The 23,916-nt window shown below is 58.4% G+C and overlaps 2 protein-coding genes across 31 annotated transcripts in view; both read right to left on the reverse strand.

Moving 5' to 3' along the window:
- Positions 1 to 201: 201 nt before the first annotated feature.
- On the reverse strand, positions 202 to 2,128 carry Tmem52 (transmembrane protein 52). 11 transcript variants are annotated; one of them, XM_063235330.1, is made up of 5 exons: positions 1,936 to 2,128; positions 1,482 to 1,525; positions 1,372 to 1,430; positions 822 to 949; positions 202 to 731 (listed from the first exon to the last, which is right to left on the reverse strand). In XM_063235330.1, the coding sequence occupies exons 1-5, from the start codon at positions 2,126 to 2,128 to the stop codon at positions 478 to 480; spliced, it is 678 nt and encodes a 225-aa protein (XP_063091400.1). In that variant the 3' UTR covers positions 202 to 477. The 11 variants fall into 11 exon arrangements, with proteins under 11 accessions (XP_063091400.1, XP_063091395.1, XP_063091402.1 ...); XM_063235325.1 differs by having other exon boundaries at positions 822 to 1,000; XM_063235332.1 differs by having other exon boundaries at positions 822 to 1,000; positions 1,372 to 1,413; positions 1,936 to 2,112.
- Positions 1,963 to 23,916, reverse strand: part of Cfap74 (cilia and flagella associated protein 74) — a 53,276-nt gene continuing 31,322 nt past the window's right edge. For 7 of the 20 annotated variants that reach the window (XM_063235317.1, XM_063235308.1, XM_063235314.1 and 4 more), the window contains 23 exons: positions 20,865 to 21,029; positions 20,403 to 20,535; positions 18,454 to 18,530; positions 18,021 to 18,143; positions 16,450 to 16,571; positions 12,922 to 13,050; positions 11,880 to 11,967; positions 11,490 to 11,663; positions 11,174 to 11,307; positions 8,319 to 8,586; positions 7,862 to 7,960; positions 7,101 to 7,195; positions 6,507 to 6,641; positions 6,284 to 6,393; positions 6,139 to 6,194; positions 5,930 to 6,049; positions 5,631 to 5,786; positions 5,043 to 5,172; positions 4,772 to 4,926; positions 4,466 to 4,598; positions 4,093 to 4,223; positions 3,781 to 3,915; positions 3,266 to 3,671 (listed from right to left, as the gene is read on the reverse strand). In XM_063235317.1, coding sequence (XP_063091387.1) covers positions 3,570 to 3,671; positions 3,781 to 3,915; positions 4,093 to 4,223; positions 4,466 to 4,598; positions 4,772 to 4,926; positions 5,043 to 5,172; positions 5,631 to 5,786; positions 5,930 to 6,049; positions 6,139 to 6,194; positions 6,284 to 6,393; positions 6,507 to 6,641; positions 7,101 to 7,195; positions 7,862 to 7,960; positions 8,319 to 8,586; positions 11,174 to 11,307; positions 11,490 to 11,663; positions 11,880 to 11,967; positions 12,922 to 13,050; positions 16,450 to 16,571; positions 18,021 to 18,143; positions 18,454 to 18,530; positions 20,403 to 20,535; positions 20,865 to 21,029 — 2,970 coding nt within the window. In that variant the 3' untranslated portion in view covers positions 3,266 to 3,569. Of the gene's footprint in view, positions 2,293 to 3,265; positions 3,672 to 3,776; positions 3,945 to 4,092; positions 4,224 to 4,465; positions 4,599 to 4,771; positions 4,927 to 5,042; positions 5,173 to 5,630; positions 5,787 to 5,929; positions 6,050 to 6,138; positions 6,195 to 6,283; positions 6,394 to 6,506; positions 6,642 to 7,100; positions 7,196 to 7,861; positions 7,961 to 8,318; positions 8,587 to 11,173; positions 11,308 to 11,489; positions 11,664 to 11,879; positions 11,968 to 12,921; positions 13,051 to 16,449; positions 16,572 to 18,020; positions 18,144 to 18,453; positions 18,531 to 20,402; positions 20,536 to 20,864; positions 21,030 to 23,916 lie in introns of those variants that run through there. The other 13 variants (XR_010042843.1, XM_063235306.1, XM_063235311.1 and 10 more) reach the window with 13 other exon arrangements.

A 23,916-nucleotide genomic window follows, 5' to 3' on the forward strand; every position in this document is an offset into this window, starting at 1 on the left:
CTTCTCTTTGCTCCCTAGCCTTGGAGGGCTGAGGGTCAGAAGCAGTCCTCAGAAAGCGCCTGGCACTTCTGCTGCCATGCCTGACCCCTCCCAACACCCAGATCTGGGCTCTGCACCCTTGACCTAAGGTTGCTGGGACCATGTGCTTGCCCACCTATCTGTACTCTTTAGGGTCCCCCAAACCATCCCACACAGGCAATGTCCACTCAGACATAAACTTTATTCTCTCTTCAAAGAGCTGCCTCCAAGCTCCTTGACTGAGGCACACAGTGCCTCCTCCAGGCTGAGGCCAGGGGCTGGGGTGGAGAGTGGCAGCTTGCCTGGGGCGGCCAGCACAGGGCTGGTGGCTGGCCGACTGGCCAGCATTACATAGCAATGAGGCCAGGCCTGTAGCAATGTGCTGAACGGAGGCCTCCCCAGGGAAAGGATGGAGGCAGGCTGGGGTTCCATGGCTCCAAGAGAACACTCTTAGTCCCTTTAAGGGGCACTGGGACCTGGCTCCTGCGGCCTTGGTGTGCTCCCTGGACCCGAGGGCCCTGGAAGGAGACCAGGTTTTGGGGAAGCAGCCAGCTCTTCCTCTCTGGGCTTTGTCATTTTGATGGCCTCGTCGTAGGAAGGTGGCAGCTCCGGGGTGGATAGGCTATAGGCCGGTGGGCTCAGGAAGTCAGGGTCCAGCTCCCCAAAGTGCAGGGGCAGCTGCATACCCAAGGGATACTGCACGGAGCTGTAGGCTGCAGAGTACAAGGGCTCTGTGTGGGCTGCTGGAGACTCACTCCGACAGGGTCCCTCCCTGGTCCGCCCTCCAGTAGCCAGACACTCACAGGTCACAGTGCTGTGCACAGGGCTGTCACTGTCCACAGGGGTGGCTGTTAAATTGCAGGGCTGCCACGCGGGGGACAGGCGTGTCTGCGTGTTCACCTGCTTCCGGAGGCAGCAGAACCGGACGCAGCTGGCAGTGATCCCGCACAGCAGCAGCAGCAGGACGGTGAGCAAGATAAGCCTGGTGAGGAGGAAGGTGCCCCACCGCTGCACTCACCCCGCCCATTGGGCACCTGCACCCTCGGCCAGTCACAGCCGCTGCCCAGACACCCACACAGGACAACACGCAGATGAAGAGGAGAGCAGGGCACTCTTCGCGCCAGACGCCTCCCTGGCGGGAGCCTGGCCTGTGCAGCTGTGCGGCCTGGCCGGGCGGCCTTGGGCTCACTCCCAGGACACGCTGTCCCCAGCCGACCGTGCCTTCTGCTGTGATCGGCCTCGCTCCCGGCTGCCAGGGCCCAGTGCTCCCACCAGCGGCCGGGATTGGGGGCAGCAGGCAGCCGGGGTCGCCGGGTGAACCGTCGGGCCGGCGCGTGCGCGGCCTCCACTTACCCCACGTGCCACAGGCTACTCCAGCGGGCCTGGGGCGGGCACCTGCGGGGACCGGGCAGCTGCAGCGGGCGGCGCGGCTGGCGGCCCCACCCCCACCCCGCCTGACTTACTGGTCCGAGGGGTCGCAGCCGCCGTCCGTCGAGCCCGGCACCACCTGTGGGGACACGGATGAGCCCAGGCGGGGCGGAGCCGCGCGCAGGCTGGACCCGTGCACTCGACCCTGCGCGCGCAGGCTCTGACCCACCTGAGGCAGCCGCAGGAGTGGCAGGAGCAGCAGCAGGAGCCCCGCCAGCGGCCCCGAGGCCATGCTCCGCGCGACAGAACCACCAAGCCAGGCGCGCGCGCGCGCCTTTATATGGCTCCGCCCCCGCCCGCAGAGGTCCCGCCCAGACCACGCCCATCGCCGCTCAGGAAACCCAGAGCAGGCGTTCCTCAGGCCGGCCCCGCCCACGGCGGGTGGTGTCCCTGGGAGAGCCGGCCCCCGCATCCTGTGAACCACGCCCCTGGGCCTGAGGCTCCGCCCACACCCCCCTCCCTTCTCTGCGTGATCCCGGCGTCTCGCACCTGGCTGGGCGTGGCCTGCTGCAACCCCGCCCCAGCTCGCTCGGAAAGCTGTGCCCGAGCTGCACTGGGCCTTGTCTCGCAGAACACGCTGTTCATCCTCACACCCCGCAATCCCGGCAAATGGGGTGGGGCTTTTCTCCCTCTCCAGTCGGGGTGGTCTGAAGCTCCAGTGCAGACTGCTTTCCAGCAACATGGCCTTGAAGCCCTGGTCCGAGCCGAGCCGTCAGCGTTCGGCCTGGACCCTCTGGGTGAGGATCTGGACTCCTGACCCCCTCTCACCGGGCTGCTCTGCGCTCTTCTTGTGCAGCAGCACTCGCCCCACCATGTCTTCCCTTTTGGTGCTCAGCACGCGGACACCTAGAGGGGAAATGACCAGGGCCTCAGGGCTCTACCCACAGCTGTCCTGTACTTGCTGGGTCAATGCTCTGCCTCCAGGGCCCCAGCCTGCTAGCCCAGTCCCAGCTAGGCCCTGGCTCCTCTCTTCCCCGCCTCGCCTTGGCTGTGCTTGGGACTGGACTCCAGGACCCTGGCAGTCTCCATGAGCTTGGTCTTAGCCAGGGAGCTGCTGCCTCTCCTCCCTGCTGGTCTGCCACCTCCAGGGTGGGACAGAAATCTTCAGATAGTGCTCCAGGGTTTTTGCCTTTGGCTGGTAAGAGGGAAGGAGCTTCCAGGTACCTCGAGGAGCACCAGAAGTGCCAGGGCAGCACACAGGCGCCTCTCCCCTCTGCTCCCCTGGCCTGGAAGAGCACATGCCCCAGATGCAGGGTGGCCTTGAGTCGGGTCAGGCAGATGGGCACTGTGGGGAATTGGGGAACAAGAGACTAGGGAGGGTTGGGGTACAGGAGCTGCTTGTGGTTGGGTGCATATGGCTCCTTGGAGGGGGGGTCAGTGCAGAACCCAGACTTTCCCAGATGGGTGGACACTCATACTCACACACTGGGCTGACCTGGCCCTGGCTGGGTACCTAGGGCAGAAATGGTGAACTGGCCCTAACACCTGCTCAGCCTTTTCCTGGGGTCATCAGGAGGCGCTGGGGCCTGGGCTCAGAGTCCCCGTCCCTTCCCCCCATCTTCACGACTCTCCAGGACTGCTTCAGTCTCCAATATAGCCCTGCACCACGTGCTCCAGGTCTGAGGGATCCCTGGGGGCCTCTCCATGGGTGTCTCTTAAGACTCTGTCTTCCTTAAGGCCCTTCCCCACAGCTGGCTGCTCTGTGGACTGGGGTGTGTACACATGTGTGTGAATGTATGCCCATGTGTGCAGGGGGCTGCTTCACCAGGACTACATTCCCGCCTCACACCGCGTGTTTGTCACCCACACTGAGGCTGTGCACATGGCTCGCAGTGTGTTTATTGTAAGCTCATGGGGCAGCTCTCCTGCGCCCTCCCGTTTGCTGGGTCCTGGTGACCTGTAGCTCTTCTCTATCCCGATCACCAGTAGGCTGTGGCTGGACTGGGATCGGGGAGGGGGTGCTCTTGGGCAGAGCTGGCTGGGTCCAGGGCTGCAGGAAGTAGCCATGTTTGTGGGACAGGGAGCCTAAGACCTGCCCATTTGAACTCATCCAGCAGAGGGGCCCAGGTCCTGCCCCTAGGGCTTGGTCTGGCCTAGGGGTGGGGGGAGACACTCATGTGGTCCTAGAGGCCCGTCACCACGTGGGCCACAAAGATGACTTTATAGTTCTCCTTCACATCGCCCTTGAGCTGCAGCAGGGTGGACACCATGAGCGGCTGGTCTGGCTGAAACGGGAGAGGACCCTCAGCCCGTGTACACCTCCAGGGAGCAATTCTTCCCTCACCCCCCACAGGTGCCCCACAGCCGCTCCGCCTTCAACAGCCCAGCACCTACGCCAAAGTCGACAGGCGGCACCCAGGAGACACTGATGGTCTTGGTCTGGCCTCGGTCCACGGAACCCCTGGCAGGCTCGATGGAGAAGCCCTTGTGCTGCAGCCATGTGACACCGTCCAGGCTGAACTCCACGGTCTGCAGGCAGTGGCACTGGGGCCTGTGGACTGGTGCCCAGCACCCATCCCACTCTGCTTGGGGCTGCCCACCCCCAGGGCTGCGGGAAACCCCAGGCACGATAGTGAGGGGCACAGCTAGGGCTGCCTGGGCAGGGTGAGGGCTGCCTAGCTGCGCCAGGAGCAGAGCCACCATTACCTTCTTTGGAGACGGCTGCGTGGTCCGGATGCAGCCCACTTGCAGCTCCCTGGTGGCGGGTGGGCCTTGCTGGTCTGCATCCAGCTGGACGTAGTTGAGGGTCAACAGGATAGGCTTCAGCTCCTCAGCCTCTGCAGAGAGAGGGCGATGGACACCAGCTGAGCAGAGGCCGTGGCTGGGACAGGCAGGGGAGTTGGGCATGGAATCCTCTGAACATAGTGCACAATGGTTCCCACCTGGCTTTGGGGATGGTGGCCTGGACCCTCACCTTCCAGTGTGGGCCTGGTGACCCACTTGCCAGGGGGGTTCTGGGGTCCCTGACTGCTCCCCGAGGTTGTGTGCCTCCTCTGCACTTTCCTGATGCTGAGCTTACCCTCTCTGTGCTCGGGGTCGGAGGCAGGGATCACCATCAACGACTCCACGGGCACGTCCAGGGGGTCCCCGCCCTCCACGAACATCATGTGCTCTCGGGCAGCTCCCTTCAGCTGGATCTCATGAGAGACTTTCTGGGGTGAGAAGCAGGCAGCCTGACCCCCAGCTTTGCTTTGAGGGCTGAGGCTGGCTCCAGGTGGGGCACGCCGAATCTCCACCCCTGGCCCCAGTGTAGTGTCTTTGGCCTTGAGGTGGGACAGAGCAAGAAAAGGTGGGAAGGGGACCCACAGGGGTCTCTGAGCCCCACCTTTTCGAAGAGTACAACCTGGAGCCGGTCAGAGAAGTACAGGCTCTCGTGGTCGGGGCTGAAGGTCACGGTGAAGTCCTGTGCCTTCCCAGGGTCCAGGATGCCGGTGACTGGGACCACACTGAACACACTCTGGCCACTGAGATTCTGTGTGCCTGCGGCCAGTGGAGGGGTGGCTGGGAATTCCCTGAAAAGCCTGGTGCCCTCCACATACTGCGCCTACCCTGCCATCCTTCCAGGCACCCCCGGGCAGCAGTGTTGCACAGCTCACCCACGATGTCTGTCCTCCGTGGCTGGGAGATGAGGAACTGTGGCAGCTCCTGTCGGTCAGAGGCCCTGGAGCTTGAGAGACTGTGGAGCTGCACAGAGAACTTGATGGGCAGTGAGGAGTCGTTCTGCAGCTGCCAGACACAGGGCATCAGGGACCCGCCATCCTACTATCCTCTGCCCTGGTCAGTGCCCACTCTGCAGTCACATCAGTGACTGCGCCAGCACTCAGAGTGGGCGCCCTCCTCATGGACCCTTCCCTGGTGGTTGGCCAGCTTGGTGCTGCTGCCTGAGCTCCCCTGTCTCTTCCTGGTCCTCAGTGCACCCCAGGGCGCTCTTTTCCCACAGTCCCTGTTGGGGCTCTGCAAACCTAACCCCAGGGTGCTTGAGTTGGATGCTAATGTGGGGGGGCACGTGGCAAAGCTCGAGGCAGCTGGCAAGGGAGCTATGCAGCGACACAGGGCAAGAACAGGCAAGTGCCATGTGGAGGAAGGCACACTCAGCCCTCTTGGGGGCATGGCAGGGGTGCCAAGTGCTGGGGCCTTGGCCTCCAGATCCCCCACACAGGACTAACCCACCCCCTGGAGGAAACCTTGAAGCCTGTAGAGACCGATTCTCTGGCCAGCACGTAGCCCATGTCAAGGATGTTGCTGTCAAGGGAGCACGTGATCACAGACGCCACGCCGGTGCCCACCAGGGTGAGGGTGAGGGTGCCTCTCTTGGTGATGATCTCCAGCATTTCCTGAGACTAGAGCACAGTCTGTGTGTTGGGCTGGGGCCTTGGTGTGTGGGGATCTGGGCCCCCACTGACTTTCTGGCACAAGGGGCTGACAGAGCCATGGTTGCCCAGTTCCATTTGGACAGACAGGGGCATCAGGGGCCAGCACTCACCAGGACACTCTCCTGGGGTGAGAAGGACAGCACCAGGACCCGTGTCTTGCCAGCAAGCAGCTTGCTGGGGGTGTTCACCAGGAAGAAGGGGCCTCTGGGGCTCAGCACGGAGAAGTCCAGCTGAGGCTGGCGTCAAGGGGCAGGCGCTGGCTCTGCAGCCTGAACCGGCCCTGCTCCCCCCAGGACGACTTCGAGGTGGACAAGGATACGGCCAGGTCCTCGGGGCAGGTGTTCTGGAGGGAGACCTTCTTGATGCTGCAGTGTCCTGAAACAGTGGGGAGTTGGTTGCAGTCCTGGGCTCCAGGGCCCTGCACCCTGGACAGAGTGGGCGGACGTGCCCCACACAACACTCACCAACAGCAATGTCACCAAAGTTGATGACAGTTTTGCCTTTGTCTGAGGTCACCACGACAGCTGGAGCCACTGCGGGGCACCATAGCTCCAGGTACAGCGTGTTGTGGGGGCTATGGGCAGGTCAGGCAGGCCAAGGTCAGAGCTGCGCCCAGCCCTGGTCAGCACAGAGGAGCATGAGGATCGTGGAGCCACTGCAGCCCGGCCCAGCCTGAACACACCGCACCTGAAGCTCAAGGGTTCCAGCCCATTCCTGTCTCTGACATCGCCGCTGGCAACCACGCAGGGCACCACAAATTTGTCAAACCGCCCCTGGAACGTTCTGGCCACAGTGGCCCGGGCAGCCTGGTACTCGTCGTCTCTGCAAAGACCCCAGCAGGTGCTGCTGATGGACCCCCAGGGACTTGGTTCTGAGTGGGAAGGGACAGTGGCCTGGAGCCACCTTTCAGCCAGGCAGTGCCAGCCCAGCTTCGCCACCCTTGGTGTGTGCCAGGGTGGGTGAGGGATACCTCCCCACTCTGGGTCCCAAGCAGCCACAAGGAGACACAGGACTGAATCCAGGGCTGGCAAATGGCCCAAGCCCCCCACAGCGTTCCAGGGCTGCTTTCACTTTAGGAAGGCTGAGGCAGGACAGCAGCCTCTCATGCAGCTCAGGGAAAGGGGTCTTTCAGAGTGACAGAGGCTGGGCAGATGCCCAGCTTGGGTCACCCGAGACTTCTGGTCCTGTGTCCACACATTTGTGCTCTGGCAGCCTGTGGGGAGAGCCAGGGCAGGCTCTGTGGTGGCCTAGGACACAGACAGGGAGACCCCCCTGGCCCACCTGACTTCCAGCTCCTGCTTCTGATGTGCAGGGGCCTGGCCCGGCCAGTCCTGGGCCCTCACGTCCTTCCTCTGGGTGGCCACGTCCTTCTGCAGCTGGGAGACAGAACAGCGGCTGGGGGCTTCCCGGGGCTCTGCCTGTGCCCAGTGGACAGCACTGTCTAGAGCCCTCGAAGGCCCCACTAGCAGGCCTTCGAACTGGTTGGCTCCTGAGAAGGGCTGGCTGTGGGGGTCGCAGGGCTAAGCCAGGGGACCTGAGACTGGCAGAGACTGAGGCCCGCCAGAGGACTGCATGTCACCAGTGGGTAAACGGCACAGGAGGACTGGAGGTATGTGTAAAGGAGTCCTCGACCCGCACCTTCCCCTGGGTCTTGTGCCCTGTCCTTGGCTCCTGGGCCCGGCCACAGGCTGGTGTGGCCGGCAAGGATCCCATGGTGTTGTGCAGAGCCTGCAGCTGCCCATCCGGTGCTTTCCTGTCTTCCCTGGGGTCGCCAGGCTGCACTTCAGGTTTGTTCTGGTCCTGTCTTTATCAAAGTCCAGCTGCACCCTAGACCCTGGCCTCCCAGAGCCTGTCCTCTGCAGGACCCTGGTCCCTGCCCTCCAGACCCTCACACTCTGGGCCCTGCTTGCTGCTGGCTGGTGCTTTCGGAGAGCAGGAAGGGGACTCCAAGAAGACGTCCCTCTTGAGAACAGCTGACCCACCAGGCCACACAAACCTGCAGTGCCCCCCCAGCCACCACCCTGCCTGCTGGTTGCACACACCGGCGTGGACTGAGTTTCTCTGTCGACAGTCTCAAGGGCTTCCTGAATGACCAGCTGGTGGGGCAGTGTGGGCTGGAAGGCCACCCGGACCAAGCACCTCTGTGGGGCACATTGGGACTGTGAGCTGGAGGGTGGGCAGCCCAGCTTGGTCCCTAGGCTCCCCTCAAAGTCACCTCCGGATTCTGGCCATCCTTGACCACTGTGCTGGGAGGTGGGCCTGCACAGGAAGCTCAGCCTGCCCCAGACAACGTGAGGTACCCAATGGAGGGCTGTGAGCAGTGTCTTGGGCAGGCCAGGACTCACCCACTGCCTGTAAGGCTGAACCTAATGCTAACCCTAACCCCAAGTCCAATCTCTAACCTCCAACCACAACCCGACCTTTAACCCCAACCGCTGACCTCTAACCCCAACCCTTAACCCCCAGTCCTGCCCCTGCCCCTAGTGCAACCCCACTCACCTTTCCAGGCAGCACAGTTCCCACTGAGGGGGAGATGGTGATGGGTGCATCTGGAGGCAGCAAGAACTCGAAAGATGTTGGTCCCACTGGGCAGAGGTCCCCAGAGCCGACCACACGGGGCAGGGAGCTTGTGGTCAGGTGGGAGTTGGTGACATACAGTGAAGCCACTGAAGTGTCATACAATGCAGTGGCCGCAAACTTGATCTGGTAGTGGGACAGCTCCAGGGGCGGCTGGACGCCCACGGCTCGGCAGGACAGCTTGAAGCACCTGCAGGTGACCAGGGTGGTGGTGGCTGGCCATGCAGGCACAGCCTGGGCCGGAGGGTCCAGGACATATTGCTGCAGTGGTCCCGTCACTCGCTGCCCATGAACAAGTTCTGAGAGATGAGATAGCCCTGGGCACTCTCCTGGTGGGCACTAATGCTTTAACTGGAGGCTTCGACAGTGGCAAGGTGGGAATTTCTAGCTTATTATGGTATGTATTTATTGGCACTTAAAAGTTAAAACTGATAAATCACTCTTTAAATATAAACAGGGAAAGCCGGGCATGGTGATGCATCTCTGTAATCCCAGTGCTTAGGAGGCTGAGGCAGGAGGATTGTCTCAAGTTTGAGCCCAACTGGGCTACACGGTGAGTCCGGGTCAGCTTGAACTACACAGTGAGATCCTGCTTCAAAACTACAAACACACACACACACGTAGGGATTCATTTCACTTTAACTATTGGAAACTTGTTTTATTTTGGATTTTTTTGTGGGGATTGTTTTTGAGTTTTTTTGTGTGTAATCCAAGCTGGCCTCAAACTCACGGTGATTACAGCCCTCCCAAGGGCTGAGATTATAGGCATGTGGCAACTCCCCTTCCAACTGTTTTGTTCTTTTTTTTTGAGAGAAAGAGAGAGAGGGTGTCACTGTGTTTTCTAAGCTGGTCTCCAACTTCTGGGCTCAAGAGATCCTCCTGCCTCAGTTTCCCTAGCGGCAAGAACTGCAGTTGTGCACCTCGGCTCCCATCCCCACCTTTGGTTTTCAGTGGTGGGGGTGGAAGTGGCACCTCTTACAGGCTGCACACGAGCTCTACCACTGAGCTACACCCCCAGCCCTTTTAATTTTTGACAGGGTCTCACCAAATTGCTCAGGCTGGGGTGGAACTTGCAGTCCTCCTGCCTCAGCCTCAGGAATGGCTGGGGTCACCCGCCCCACACCTGGCATCCAGCTGACCTAAGGGCATGGCTCTGGCAGCTCACTCAGGGCCTTGGCATCTGTAGCCTGCCAGGCGCATAAGGTAGGTGTCAGAGGTGCACAGCTGGAAGCAGGGCGTTCGGCTGGGACCTTGCGACCCTTCTCCAGGACCTTGATATCGCTCATGGCGCACTCCACATGCACTGGAGCAGCGTGGGACCCACTTGGCACCCTGGGGGCCTTCCCAACTCAGCTCGGCCAACCTGTGCAGCTGGTCGGCTAGGAAAGTGTTTTCATCTGGGCAAGGGCCGGAGTTCTCACTTCGGGAGCTCGGAAGTCCTAAATTCCTTTTCCTGCAGTTGTTCAGCTTCCCAGGGCCCCTCCCCGAACCCCTGGGTTTCCTGGTGGCTTCAGCTCTGCCCCCCCCCCCCCCCGCAGGATCCACGTCCTCAGTGTTCTTTATTTACTGTGGCCTTGTTGGAGTACACAATTGACTATTTTTTTTCCTTTACATGAAAAGACTTTTAATGAAATACTGGTTTCTATTTCATTGATTTCTGCTCTTATCTTTTCTTATATCTTTCTGTGCTGTGTCCCTAATTGTTGAAAAAGCAGTTTAGATTGTTGATTTTCAAGCTCTTTTTTTTTTTTTTGTCTTTTTGAGACACAGTCTTGCTATGCAGTTCAGGCTGGCCTGGAGCTCACTTGTAACCCAGGCTGGCCTCAAACTTGCAGCAATGCTCCTGCCTCAGCCTCCAGAGCACGGGGATTACAGGCGTAGGCCACCATGCCTGGTTTCCACTGCTTTCAATGGATCACAGGTACTCGACAAATTTAATACCTCCCAACTGGGGTCCTGAGGTGTGCAGTGAGGATCAATCACAAAAATGCATGGAGGCAGGTGACCTCGACCCCTTGTTCAGGCTGCCTGGCCCCACAGTCTCAGCTCTCCACGTCCCACAGCCTGCAAAGCCATCGAGGCCAGGCACGTGGTGCGGTTTATCACCCAGTGTCTGTGCACTCTTGAGTGTGCACAGGTGCACATGTGTGTAGAGGAGCAGAGAGGTGGTGCAAAAGGTTCCCACAGGGTGGAGGGACCAGTTCTGGGCAGGGAGGGCAGCCAAGGTGATTCCCACGCTGGGTGTGGGTGGGAGGTCTTTTCCATAACAGAGAAATTGAGGCACAGGTGGTTAAACCTGAGATCTGTTCCAGGTGGAGGGGCCGAGCTACTGGTCCCACAAGCTCTTGGAAGATCAAAGACAGGAGGGGTAAAGAGCGCCTAATAGAGAACGGCAGGGTGGGGCCTCTACTCTGTCACCACCAGAGCTGAGACCCCGCCATGCTCAGCCACGCGTCTGGTTCTGGTCCCTGGTGCCCAGGGTGGGAAGACCAGCCTGTCACAGTATGTGTCTGGCAGGCACTGCGCACTCTTTCTCGGAACACCGGTGAGGACTTCTGAGGATGCAGTGTGCACGCTTACACAGGCACACTCACCAGGGCATGCACATATGCACTCCCACACACCCATGTCCACAAAGCCCACAAAGCAACTCAAGTGCTCACACGTGCATGTGCACGCTCACCACTCACTCACGCGGTACACCCCACGGCGCTCCCCATGTGAGCTGCAGGTCAGGGAAGGCATGGACCACCCCACCCTGGCCGTCACCGGCTCACCGGTTTATCTCGGACTTGCAGACCAGCTGGAAGCTGTACTCCTTGGCCTTGGTGGGCTGGAAGAGCACATCCAGCTGCAACGTCTCCAGTGGCAGGATGGTCCCGAAGCCATCGTTGGGTTGGATGTCTATGAACTGTGCAGTGGGCAGAGGCTGGGAAATGCTGGGCACCTGGGCACCTGGGCAGCACAGGAGTCCGCGGCTGCCCCTCAGCAGGTGAGAGAGCGAAAAGCCAAGGGCTGGGGAGGCGTGGCAGGATGGCAGAAGGACCGCAGGGTCTTCAGGGCAGGAGGGCACTGGTCGAACCCAGCACCTACCTTGGGGAGCCCCACGAACCCAAACTCCTGGGGCAGCAGTGAGTGGTTGCACAGACTGATGCTGGTCCTGATGGCCTCGTAGACAGTGCAGTGGCCGAAGTCCACCATGGAGGGGCGGAGCTCCAGGTCTGAGGTGGTGACGATGGCGTGCACGGTAAACCCCACCGGCTTGGTCTGGGTGGAGGGCAGAGCACGTCTCAGTCCAACCATGGAGGGTACCCTGCTGCCTGTGGCCATCATGCAACTTCCAGCCTGGGTCTCCCCGTGTCACCCTGGGACCTGGCCCCGAGCCTTTGGTTCTCCTCTACTTTGGGCCACAGGACCAGGGGCTGACCAGCCACCACCATCTGGCCCACTTGGCTGGCATGAGAGGGTAGAGGCCACACTGACCTGGTTGGCCACCCAGATTGTCATTGGGGCCTCCAACACATGGCTGTCCTTGTCAAAATACTTCCCAGCATCCTCTGGCAGGGACTGTCTGCAGGACAAGATCACAGAATGTACTTTTCCCCTTTCTACTTTGCAAAACAGCGGCTAGTGAGGGGTGCTTGTGAACCCGAGTGCTCAAATGAAATGCGGGTGCCATGGGCTGCCTCCTATGACATCACCCTTGTGGACCCAGAGGCCCAAGATGGGCTGGCCAGATAGGCAGCAGGTCACCCCAGGAGTGGTGTGAGCTCGAGGACTGTGCTGGGCACTGGGTCTGAACGGCTGCACTAAAATAAGCTGACCTTGGGAGGATTGTTGCGCGTTCAAGACCAGCCTGGGCTACAAAGTGAGCTCAAGGCCAGCCTGAACTGCATAGTGAGACCCCGGCTCAAAAAAGACAAAAAAAAAAAAAAAAAAAAAAGAAAGAAAGAAAGAAAGAAAGAAAGAAGCTGACCTCAAGCCAACAGGGGGCGTTAAACTCGCAAGGAGCTGTTGGCGTAAAGAAGCCCAGTGAAGCAATTTTGCTGTGACTCAGTGGAGTGTCATTGTTCGAAAGTTGGAAAATGCAAACAAGAAAGAAAACCCACTGTGCTTTTCCAGGCAGCCAGGGACCAGGCCAGGCCAGGCAGGTCCCCATCTCCGTCACCCATGTGGTCCCAGTCCCGGCAGTGGGTTGGGGCTGGGGACCAGCTCCACTCCCAGAAAACTGGTAGCAAAATTAAAAGCCAGGCTGTGGCTCCCAACACACTGCGAAGCCAATGACCCCAAACCCATTGGCTGGAGATGGAAGCCCGAGACCTGCCAACTGGAGGCTTCTGGGCACTACCAGGGACCCACGGGGCACAGGGACAGCAACATGTGGGGCCCAAGGACGGAGCAGAATCAAGCCGCAAGGGTGAGCCCAGACCCTGGCGCTGTGGATGGGAGCTGAGGTGTTAAAAGGACGGCACAGCTGGTGGCAGGAAGCAAGCTGTAACCTTGACACCGGGAGCCCCCCACTCACCGGGGCAGGAACTTGAGCTGGACGGAACAAGACGCCTGGGCCTGGATGTAGCCCATTTCAGGCAGCAGCTCCAGGTGGCCTCTGAGCTCTTTGCACACCTCGAACCTCAGGCGCTGGGACACCTTCGACCTGTGGCACAGGGTGCCACTCAGGGCCACAGCACCGCACCCTGCGTGTGCCTGACCTTTTCAGTTGGTAAATATCTGTGTTTGGGCGTGGCGGTGCATGCCTGTTACCCCAGCACTCAGGAGGCTGAGGCAGGAGGATCCCAGGTTTGAGAGCAGCCTGGGAAACAGCCAGTGAAGGCAGCCCAGACTACACCGTGAGACCCAGCCTCAAAAAGCTGCACTATATTTCTAATGCTGGAGCCAGCAGTGGAGCTCGGTGCACACTGATGACTGGAGAAGCTGGGAAACTCTGTTTCTTGTGGACAGGTTTCTCTGAGATGCAAGCTGATGAGAAATTCTTTTTTTTTTTTTTTTTTATGGTGGTGTGGTTTTTTGAGTCAGGGTCTATGCAGTTTGGGCTTGCCTTGAGTTCACTTTGTAGCTCAGGCTGGTCTCAAACTCACCACAATCTTCCTGCCTCAGCCTTCCAAGTGCTGGGATTATAGGCGTGAGCCACCAGGCCCGGCTTGATGAGAAATTCTTAAACACAAAATTAAACACGCTGCAATTGACAAGGCCTTGCCAGTTCCCAGGCCTCCAGGCTTTCTGGGAAGAATGCCTGCCAGGGATTGCGGGGCTGGAGTCCAGGTCTGGGTGGCAATGGCCCCCTCCTGTCCTGCTTCCCCTGTCCAGGAGGCCCTGGCGGCCAGGCCGCTGCTGATGGCGCACGTTCCCATATAGGGCCAGCAGAGGGCGCCAGCAGGGCCCTAGCAGGTAAGTTAGCTGCTGTCCCAGGTCCCGCAGGCCTTGTTTCCAGCTTGGCTCTGCCGCACGCACTCTCTGCCTCAGCGTCCCTTCCAGAGCAGCCTTGGCCACAGCCCCTACTCCCATTTATGGTGCCTTTCTTTGCCCCCTGCATCCAAGGGCAGCCTGAGCAGATGCTCCTGCTCCGCATAGCCAGTGGTTCTAGAACTTTCTAGAATCTTCTGCTGCCTTTTCAGGTGCTTTTCTGTCCCGTGGCCATCTCGGGTCTGTGGCCCAGGTTCTCCTGGATGCCTGCCTATTGTGTCCCTGTGAGTGGAGTCCACAGCGGCCATGTTGTGGTGCTGGACGTGCCGTCACACTGCGGACACTGTGTGGAAGCTCCATGGTGTCACCTGACTGGCTCGGAGCTGCTGGGGAGCCCACTCGGGCATCTGGGGGGGAGAGGAGACTGGACCCAGTATGGGACGTGGCCCCTGGCCCCTCCTCTGTGGCACTGTCCCCTGCCACCCAGTGACAGGAACACGGACGTGTGAGGGCTGGGGCCACAGTTCAGGCATCACAGTGGCGGGGACCCTGGGTTGACTGCAAGGAGGCCCAAGACGGGCACCGAGGGAGGTCTTGCTGGTGCCTGGTGCACCCACTGGCAGTCTTGGGGTGTTCCGAGGCTGTGCCATCCCCACTGTACAGCTGGCCAGGACCCCTGTGGCCCACCCTGGGCGCTAGTCCTGGGCATACAGAGGCAAGCGGTATTCGTGAAGCACCTTTCCTACCATCATGCTGCTCAAACCCACCAAAGCTAGAAACCGCTGGTAATGGATTTTTAAAAAAATCACTAAACAGCCAGGCTTGGTAGCACGCATCTGTGATCCCAGCTACTCAGGAGGCTGAGGTAGGAGGATCCCAAGTATAACCTGTAGTGACTCTGTCTCACAGTAAAAACCAAAAGGACTGAGGGTGTAGCTGAGTGTGAGGCCCTGCGTTCAGTCCCCACTAACACACACACACACAGACACACAGACACACACACACACACAGACACACATACAGAAACAGATACACATAGACACACATACATAGACACACACAGACACACACACACAGACACACACAGACACACACAGACACACAGACACACACAGACACACACAGACACACTCACAGACACACTCACAGACACACACACAGACACACACAGACACACACACACTCACACAGACACACAGACACACACAGACACACACAGACAGACCCACACAGACAGACCCATACAGACAGACCCACACAGACACACACACACAGACACACACACACACACAGACACACACACAGACACACATACAGAACAGATACACATAGACACACATACATAGACACACACAGACACACACACAGACACACACAGATAGACACACACTCACACACACACACTCACACACAGACACATACAGACACACACACAGACACACACACAGACACACACAGCAGACACACATACAGAAACAGATACACATAGACACACATACATAGACACACACAGACACACACACACAGACACACACAGATAGACACACACACACACAGACACACAAACACACACAGACACACAGACACACACAGACACACAGACACACACACAGACACACACAGACACACACAGACACACACAGAGACACACACATTCACACAAACACACAGACACACACAGACACACACAGACACACACAGACACACACACAGAGACATACACACAGACACACACACAGAGACACACACACAGACACACACACAGACACACACACAGACACACACACAGACACACATACAGAAACAGATACACATAGACACACATACATAGACACACACAGACACACACACACAGACACACACAGATAGACACACACTCACACACACACACTCACACACACAGACACACACAGACACACACACAGACACACATACAGAAACAGATACACATAGACACACATACATAGACACACACAGACACACACACACAGACACACACGGATAGACACACACTCACACACACACACTCACACACACAGACACACAGACAGACACACACACAGACACACACACTCACACACACACACACACACACACACTGATAAATGTGTTGCTGAGAGCAAATCCCTATTCCTCTCCCACTGACCGGGAAGCTTCCTAACGGAAACCCTGTGCAACCCTATCCCCCATCTGGACCCGCCGAGTGTCTCCAGCTTTGCCCCGGGCAGGGCTGGGAGGTTCCCAGATGCATAGCAGGCTGCCGGGGATGCTGCTGTTCCTTCAGGGAGCGTGACTGGAGGCCCGGCAGGGGACGGCGTGTGGGGGCCCTCTGCCTGGTGGCAGCTACCTGAGGCCCATGAGCTGGCTGTCACCACCCTCCACTAGTGCCCTGTGCAGGACAGGGGACCGTGACAGAGGTAAATGTCAGGACGGCCCCAGGGCTGCACGGTGGCTCTGCTCAGAGGCCCAAAGCCCTCATCCTTCTGGTGTTCGGGGTGCGCGTCCCTTGCATGTGCCCTGTCCTCTATCCCCAACCTGCCCTGTCCCCGAGCTCCCTGGGAAGGTGTTGAAGGACCGGGCTCCTGGACACATGGGGGCCCCTCCCTCTGCAGGCCGGCGGCCCCTGGCTCACCGTGTGTGCACGAGCACAGAGTCCTGGTACAGACGGTCGTACATGCAGATCTTGAGGTCCACGTTGGGCTTGGGCACCCACACTGGCACATCCACCGCCACACCTGTGGCTCTGAAATACAGCTGGGGTTGGATGGGGGGAGTCAGCACGGGCTCCGCGCAGCAGGGGACCCCGCAGGCTGACTTTGTCACTTGTAATATTGGAGAGTCGGTCAGTACACAAAGCTCTGGTGTTTTTCATATCGCTATCATTATGAGGGGTACTGGGGTGCTCTACCACCAAGCTACACCAGCAGCCCTTTTTAAATTTTTATTTTTTTGCTTTTTATTTTTGGAGACAGAGTCTTGCTAAATGGCCCAGGCTGGAATCCACCTTGACACTACCCTGCCTCGGCCTCCCTGCTACCTGAGATGGTGGGTGCCCAGCCACATCATCATCATTAAAAAGTTCTTTGAATCAAAAACTTTTCAAACATAAAAAATAGAGCAGAACACTAAGACACAAAGTGCCAACTGCCACGGTCCCCACAGTACCATGGAAACTGTGGCTAGGGCAGTCACTGCGGGATCCATGGGGACTGTGAGGTGTGTATTGTGGGGCCTTGCGGAGCTGTGAGGAGCTGTACTGTGGCGACGTGGGCGCTGTCTGTGCTGCTGCACGGGGTGGCCTTCCGCCCTCCAACCCTCTTCTGAGGAGGTTTCCCAGGCTGGAGTGGGATTTGGCAGCATGAGAAGGGGACACCAGCACGAAGGACATTCTCATAACTCCAGGGAGGCTGAGCAGACCCAGGGGTTGAGGTGGACGACACAGAGGGTTGTGGGGTGGTGGCCGGGTGGCACGGGGCCTCCCGTCTCCCACAGAAGGGTGGAGTCAGGGGTCAAGTGGCACCAGCTGGGGCGAGAGGAACATGTGTTGGGACTGCCCCATCACTGAGGGCGAGAACAGGGCCAGCAGGAGTGGGACAGAACCAGAAAGGACAGGGAGGAGCCTGTGGAGTAAATGTCGCAGGCACTCAGCTGAGGCAGCAGCACAGCACACATGGCAGAGGTCCCCCGAGACCACCGGAACTCGGGGTGCCTTGGAGGGGCAGAAGCTGAGGCCCTGGCGAGAGGAGTGGCTGAGGTGGGGGTGGAGGAGGCCGGGGCAGTGGAGAGGAGAAAGGGACAGCGCTGAGGTCGCTTTCTGATGATATTTTACTAAATTAAAAAAACAAAAAGGTAAAGGTGGGCATGGTGTTTTGAGACTGTGATCACAGCACACCGAGGCTGGGCAGGAAGATTGCAAACCTGAGCCAGCCTGGGCAATTCAGAGGCTCAGCGAGACCCTGTTCTAGGAAAAACAAATAAGAGCGCTGGGCATAACTGAGCAGGGAGCCTGGGTTTGGCCCCCAGTACCATGAGAAATAGGGGGGTGTGAGGCCTTATGCATGCATGCACATGCATGTGGGTGTGTTCTGCACACACGTGAGTCTGGTGTGCACAAGTGCCCCGCTGTGCATGGCCGAGGTGCCAACATCCACACCCTGCACCCTGCCACAGAGCACAGGGTGGCTCCCTGCTGGGGCTGCTCACCGTATGGCACTGTGGATTCTTGAACACCACTTGGAAGTCGGCATGGACCTCACCTGGGACGGTGGGCGTGAAGACGACCGGGACTCTGACAGAGCTGAAGGGCCCAATGTCCCCCTCGGTCACCTGCACAGTGAGCCAGGCCGGGTCAGCAGCCAGGGGGACTTCCCTGAGATGCCCCCAGATAGCCAGGCTGCTGCAGGGCCCAGTCCCTGGGTGGCTCCTGGTTGTGGGCTGGCCCTGTCCATGAGCACTCACTGCTGAGGCTCAGCCCAGCCACCCCTGCACCCTCTGCCCTGGCCATGTAGGGCCCGTGGGCAGTGTCCTGCCTCGCTCAGCGTGGAGCGTGGCTCTGGTTGAGACCACAATCCTAGCTGCAGGCCCCACCCGGCTCTGGGAGGAGGAGGCAGGGAGGGGATGAGCGGGCTGGGCTCACCTCGCCCAGAGTGATCTCCGCCTGGGCCTCGATGGGGGTCGCCATCACGCCGCTGGCCGTGGGTGCACCCTCGAGTTCTGGAGGACAAAGCATGGCGGTGGAAACAAAACCACTGTGCTGTCCCTGCTCTGGAAGAGTCGGAGCAGCCAGACCAGACAAACAGCAAACTGGGGGACCCCGTGCTGCATGTCCCGGATGGAGCAAGGCCGAGGAGGAGTGATGCAGCCACACTGTGCCTGCAGCAGGGACTCAGCATGTCCGGAGAGACTTCCCGGGACGGAGCTATTGAACGGTCATGGCAGAGCCTTTCCACGCACACCCCAGGAGGGCGACGACACCCCATGGGAAACACGACCCGGCCTCACTTCTGATGCCCACAGAACGTGAGCTGTGTGGGGCCCTGAGTGTAGGTGCCAGCTGTGTGTCCTTGTGTTGGATGGCAAAGGAGGCAGAAGGGACGCAGATGGGCATGTACATACAGCCAGCGCAATGATCGGTAAGTTCCAGAATCTTAAAATTGGGACTTCTGACTCAAGAAAAGAGGCCACAACCAGAGTGGAGGTGCACACCTGTCATCCCAGTGCTCTGGAAGGCTGAGGCAGGAGAACCACAGGTTTGAGCCCAGATTGGAAACTTTAGGGACCCAGTGAGGACTTAGAAACAAAAAACAAGGGGTGGAGATTTAGCTCAGCAGCTTAAGGACCTGTCTGGCAAGCACAGGTCGTGAGTTGGATTCCTGGTATAAAAAAAAAAAAAAAAAAAAGGAGAGAAAGAAAGAAAGACAAGAGGGCTGAGATGCCAGGCGCAAAGGCCCTGGGCTCTGCCCTGGCAGTGCTGCGGGCGGGGACGATGTTCTAATGGGAGGGAAGGGAGGAGGTGTGGGCTGGGGTTGGGGCTGCCTGACAGGCTGTTCTGGGTGCAAAAGCCCAGCCACCGGGAGGCCAGGAGAGCCCCACTTTGGCCCCGTGCTCAGAAGAAATGGCCTGCTCTGGCCACTGCCACCTGCGGCCATGCAGACCTGGAGCTGGACTTCCAGGCACAGTCAGGCCGTGGGCTTGCTGTCTGGGGAGACCTGGGTGTCTTGGTTCCTAACGCAGCTGTGTGTTGCCCCTGAGCTCGGCACATGTGGTGTATGAGGAGGGGGGACAGGGATGGCTGCTGTTTCTTTTTTTCTGTTTTTGGTTTTTTGAGGCAGGGTCTCACTGTGTAGCCCAGGCTGGCCTTGAACGCATGGCAATCCTCCCGCCTCAGCCTCCTGAGTGCTGGGGTTACAGGTGTGCGCCACCACACCTGGTGCTGATGGTTGCTATTTCTGAGGTTGGAGCCTTTAAATTTAAGAAGCTAGAGGTGGTAAGCCAATCCAGAACCTGGCTAGACTGATGGGACCCAGCTGGACACTCCTGTGCTGTGCAACAGCCACCCACACACGGGGCTTGCTGGGCTGTGTGGGTCCAGAGTGGCACTATCACGTGGCAAATGCTGACACAGGACCCGTGGTGGGGGCACAAGAAACCCAAATGGTGTTGGCCGCTCTTGCAGAGGCTGCCAGGGAGCCACTGCTCGTCACCCAGTCCAGGCTCCGAGGAGCAGCAGGGAGGCCGTGAGGGCTTGGGGCACTGGGATTGAGGGCCACTTGTTGTCCTTGGGTGCCATTGTGGTCTCCACAGCACTGCAGACCACTGAGATGCAGCCCCAAGACGGCCCAGCCCCAAGCTGGTCTCTGCCCTCCTCCACCTTCCTCCATGTCCAGGTGGGAGCTGGGCTCCCCTGGTGTAGCACCTGTTGGCTTCACACAGAGTGGATTTCAATCCGCTCTGTAACTTGAGTCTGAGTACGTGAAGGCATCTGTCATCACCAGAAACTGAAGCCATGAGAAGATCTCAAGACCCTGGGGCCCCCCATTCTGCCCAGCTCTGGAGTGGGGCTCCCCGACCCTCTCAGGCTCTCACCCGACGGCAGTGACTCCTTCTGGCTCTGGGTGTCAGGCGGGGAGGAAGTGCTAGCCTCCAGCATCGACTCAGAGACGCCGCCGGCCATAGGCCTCTCGTAGAGATTCCTGTCCTCGTAGGTGAACAGGCTGCTCTGGAAGGGAGGGGTCTTCAGCACTCTTCCTGGCTACCTGCACTCAGGCCAGGGCTGCAGGCCCCTGTGAGTGCCTCAGAGCACGCCCCCATCGGGGTCGCCCCGTAGGTGGTCCCTGCCCATCTCCCATCACCACATACTCAGGGGATGGAGTCTTGCTGTCTCTGAGGTGGTGACCACAGCTGTGCTTGGGATCACCCCTCAGGATTCTGCTGATGAGAGCCCCCTGCACCTTCTTCCTCTCTCATGGTTGCCCTGGGGCCAGGCCCCACACTTGCTCTGGGCTGGGAGGAGCCACAGCCACTGGCCAGAAGTGGCAGGGCACTCACCAGCTTCAAGACGGACTGGGGTTCACCAGGCTTGCTGGACTCGGAGGCTGGGAGGATCTGGAACCCGGTGCCCAGGCCGCCGGTGTTGGTCAGCGTGATGGTGCGGGATGCGGTCTCTCCTACCACGTAACTGCCAAAGCTGATGAGCTTCTTGTCCAGGGAGAGCTGTCGGAGGACACTGGAGTGAGCTGGGGCCACAGCAAGCCAGCATGGTGCCCCATATTGTTAGGTTTGAGAAAGGGATAGAGGAAGAAGAGGAAGGAACGAGAGAAGTGGAGTGGACGGCCGTGAAAGGAGTGGGCGGCGGTGGCTGCAAAGATAAGAAATATAAAATATAAGTAACCTTTATTTCGGGAATGCGGGGAGAGACCCCCCCCCCGGCCCTGGGGCGCAGCATCTCCACCCCGGGGCCGGTGGTCTCTCTCTGGAACACACTCTCCCTTTCTCCTTCTTCTTCTTCTTCTCGAACACGTGGAGTGAGGCCCATAAGTAGCCTCTGTCTGGGGTGGACCCCAAGGGGCATTAGGGATGCACAGGTATTTCATTGGCACACGTTTGGCGCCAGGGACAGGATCTTAGGGATGGGGGTATAGGGTTACAGGTAAATCTATAGTGGAGGGGGAGGCAGGAGCCCCCTAACTTGGCTGAGGCTTTTCCTGGTTAAAGTGTCTGGTCTGGGCCAGCAACTCTTTCATATCCCGTCTTATGATTATTAGGAAAAGGGGCGAAGATTTCTCTCTGTAACTACTTCCTGCTGGTAGGGCGCACTGTATTGGAGCCTAGGGGAGTCGACGGGATGAAGGTTTAGAACTACACCAACCTTGGCCTCAACTTTTGCCCTTAGCCTTAGCCAAGCTCAGGGCACTTCCCCGGGCTCCTACTTTCTTAAGTCCTTTTCAACTTATGTATGGTAGGCCATTCTTAATCCACAATCTTCCTGCTCCCCAAAATCTCCCTCCCCTGGCTGACTATGTCCCAGTCCTCTCCTTCCTCCGACACCTGTTGCGACAACATGCTGATCTCTGCCTTCCACAGCCCTCTGGAGAGGCCAAACCAGATCCTCCCACATTCCCAGGAGATCTAATTTATCTCAAATGTTCTAAATCCACAGGACTACAACCAAGGTGGAGTGGCCCTTACCTGGTCTACTTGGCTACAGCAGTCAAAGTTGCTGGACTCCCATCCTGGTTTCACATCACTCAGGCTAAAAGGTGCCCTCCCAGCACCAATCTGATCATTCTGAGTGGTCATCTCATCTTCTGTCACCCACCCGTCTCCGTTTCACAAAGGCCTCACAGCCGCAGTTAACAGGCTAAGTCATGTTTTGTTATCCGATTTGGTTCCTAATTTCTTACGCTCTATTAATGATCATTTTTGTAGTAGGACTCTTGACAGTCTTTCCTAGAGACTCCCACATCATGCGTAAGATCATCTTTATAATGTTCTATGTGATAACTGTCATGGTTCTTTCCACCCTCAGCTGTCTGTTTAAACGTGACATCCCTGAAAGCCTAAGCTCTCACCTTCCCTATATTGGTACAGCCACCGTCTCCCATACTCCCCCTATTTTATCCGGCTCAACTCCTAGACCGGAGACAAGTTTTACACACCTACCCTCCTAACTTTTATGCCTTCAGATGGGGGAGTAATCACCTCTCATAATTTCAATAACCTCACACTTATTTTTCAGAATTCTACCTCACCATGATGATGTTCCTACCTCAACGTCACCCTGATAAAATACCATCTCGAAATCAAAGGCACCTTCCTATCTACCTCACCTGGGTCCTTAAATATAATAGTGCCATGTCTCCTAATAACATCATGTCTCTTTGTTTTTTCCAGTCTGACATACGTACATTCACCAGTGAAGTTGTCCTGGCTAAAACACCTGGCATCAGTGTCTACCTGGGCATCAACCTTCATCCCGTCGACTCCCCTAGGCTCCAATACAGCGCCCCCTACCAGCAGGAAGTAGTTACAGAGAGAAATCTTTGCTCCTTTTCCTAATAATCATAAGACGGGATATGAAAGAGTTGCTGCTTCAGACCGGACACTTTAACCAGGAGAAGCCTCAGCCAAATTAAGGGGTTCCTGCCTCCCCCGCCCCTATAGATTTACCTGTAACCCTATACCCCCATCCCTAAGAACCTGTCCCTGGCGCCAAACGTGTGCCAATGAAATACCTGTGCATCTCTAATGGCCTTAGGGCACTGCCCTAAGCTTAGGCTATTTATATTCCCCCACACCACGTGTCTGAGAGAGAGATTGCCAGATTCCAGCGGCCAGTGCGCCAGTCTTCTCTCCCCGTGTTCCTGGAATAAAGGCCTCTTTTGTCTTATACTCCTCAAATTTTGGAAGCATCTTTTATTCTTTGAAGATAATCCTATCACATATGAGGTGAGCAATTGGGCACTGTGGCCCTGGGAGCCAACGTGAAGTGAAGGCACCTGTCCTGAGCATGCCCTGAACTGTAGTGCCATGGACAGCCTGGCCTGTGTCCCGGGCGTGGACTGCACATGGCTGCAGCTGGGACAGACAGGGCTGTTTATGTCGCCCACCCAGAACATGAGCCAGCCCGGGGTCCTGGGGAGGTGTGCAGATGGAGAGCCCGGGTGCTGGGCCCGGTTTTAAAATAGACAGCCCAGCTGGCAACAGCCTCGTTCAGGGATGACCGGGCACGTGGGCGTGATGGCAGGCCAGTGGTGGCCCAGGGGTGGGGGGCTGAGGCACCAGTGCTGCTGTGGTGCAGATGCTGCAGGCCATTCCCTCCATGTGTGGCCGGGGCAGCTGCTCTGGGTGCCGCAGCTGTGAGGCCAGGGTCCCCCTTGCCTGCTCCCTGCTGCCTGCCCTGAGGACCAGGGGTCAGCTATGAGCCCACCCTCTCCCACCCTGGACGCTGAGCTGATGCCCATGATCCGGGGCTGCTGTTTCTCCTGGCCCCCAAGGGGTCCCCCATCCTCACACCCCCATGCCCGCTGCGGGTGCCATCCCCAAGGCACACAGCCCCATCTGGGCAGCAGTGGTCTCTAGTCTGATGCGACCTATTATC

This window comes from Cavia porcellus, unplaced genomic scaffold (genome assembly GCF_034190915.1).
Source record: "Cavia porcellus strain 051 isolate PalLab524CR breed Dunkin Hartley unplaced genomic scaffold, mCavPor4.1 scaffold_25, whole genome shotgun sequence".
In the NCBI taxonomy this organism is placed as follows: Eukaryota; Metazoa; Chordata; class Mammalia; order Rodentia; family Caviidae; genus Cavia; species Cavia porcellus.

Excerpts from the sequence above, each read along its gene's own strand:
- Tmem52 (XM_063235323.1), bottom strand. The coding sequence starts at position 2,128 with ATGTTGCTGGAAAGCAGTCTGCACTGGAGCTTCAGACCACCCCGACTG. Across the intron at positions 1,526-1,935 it reads AGCAGGCCACGCCCAGCCAG|GTGGTGCCGGGCTCGACGGA; the intron begins GTGCGAGACGCC and ends GTGTCCCCACAG. Across the intron at positions 732-821 it reads TGTGCACAGCACTGTGACCT|CCTACAGCTCCGTGCAGTAT; the intron begins GTGAGTGTCTGG and ends TGTACTCTGCAG.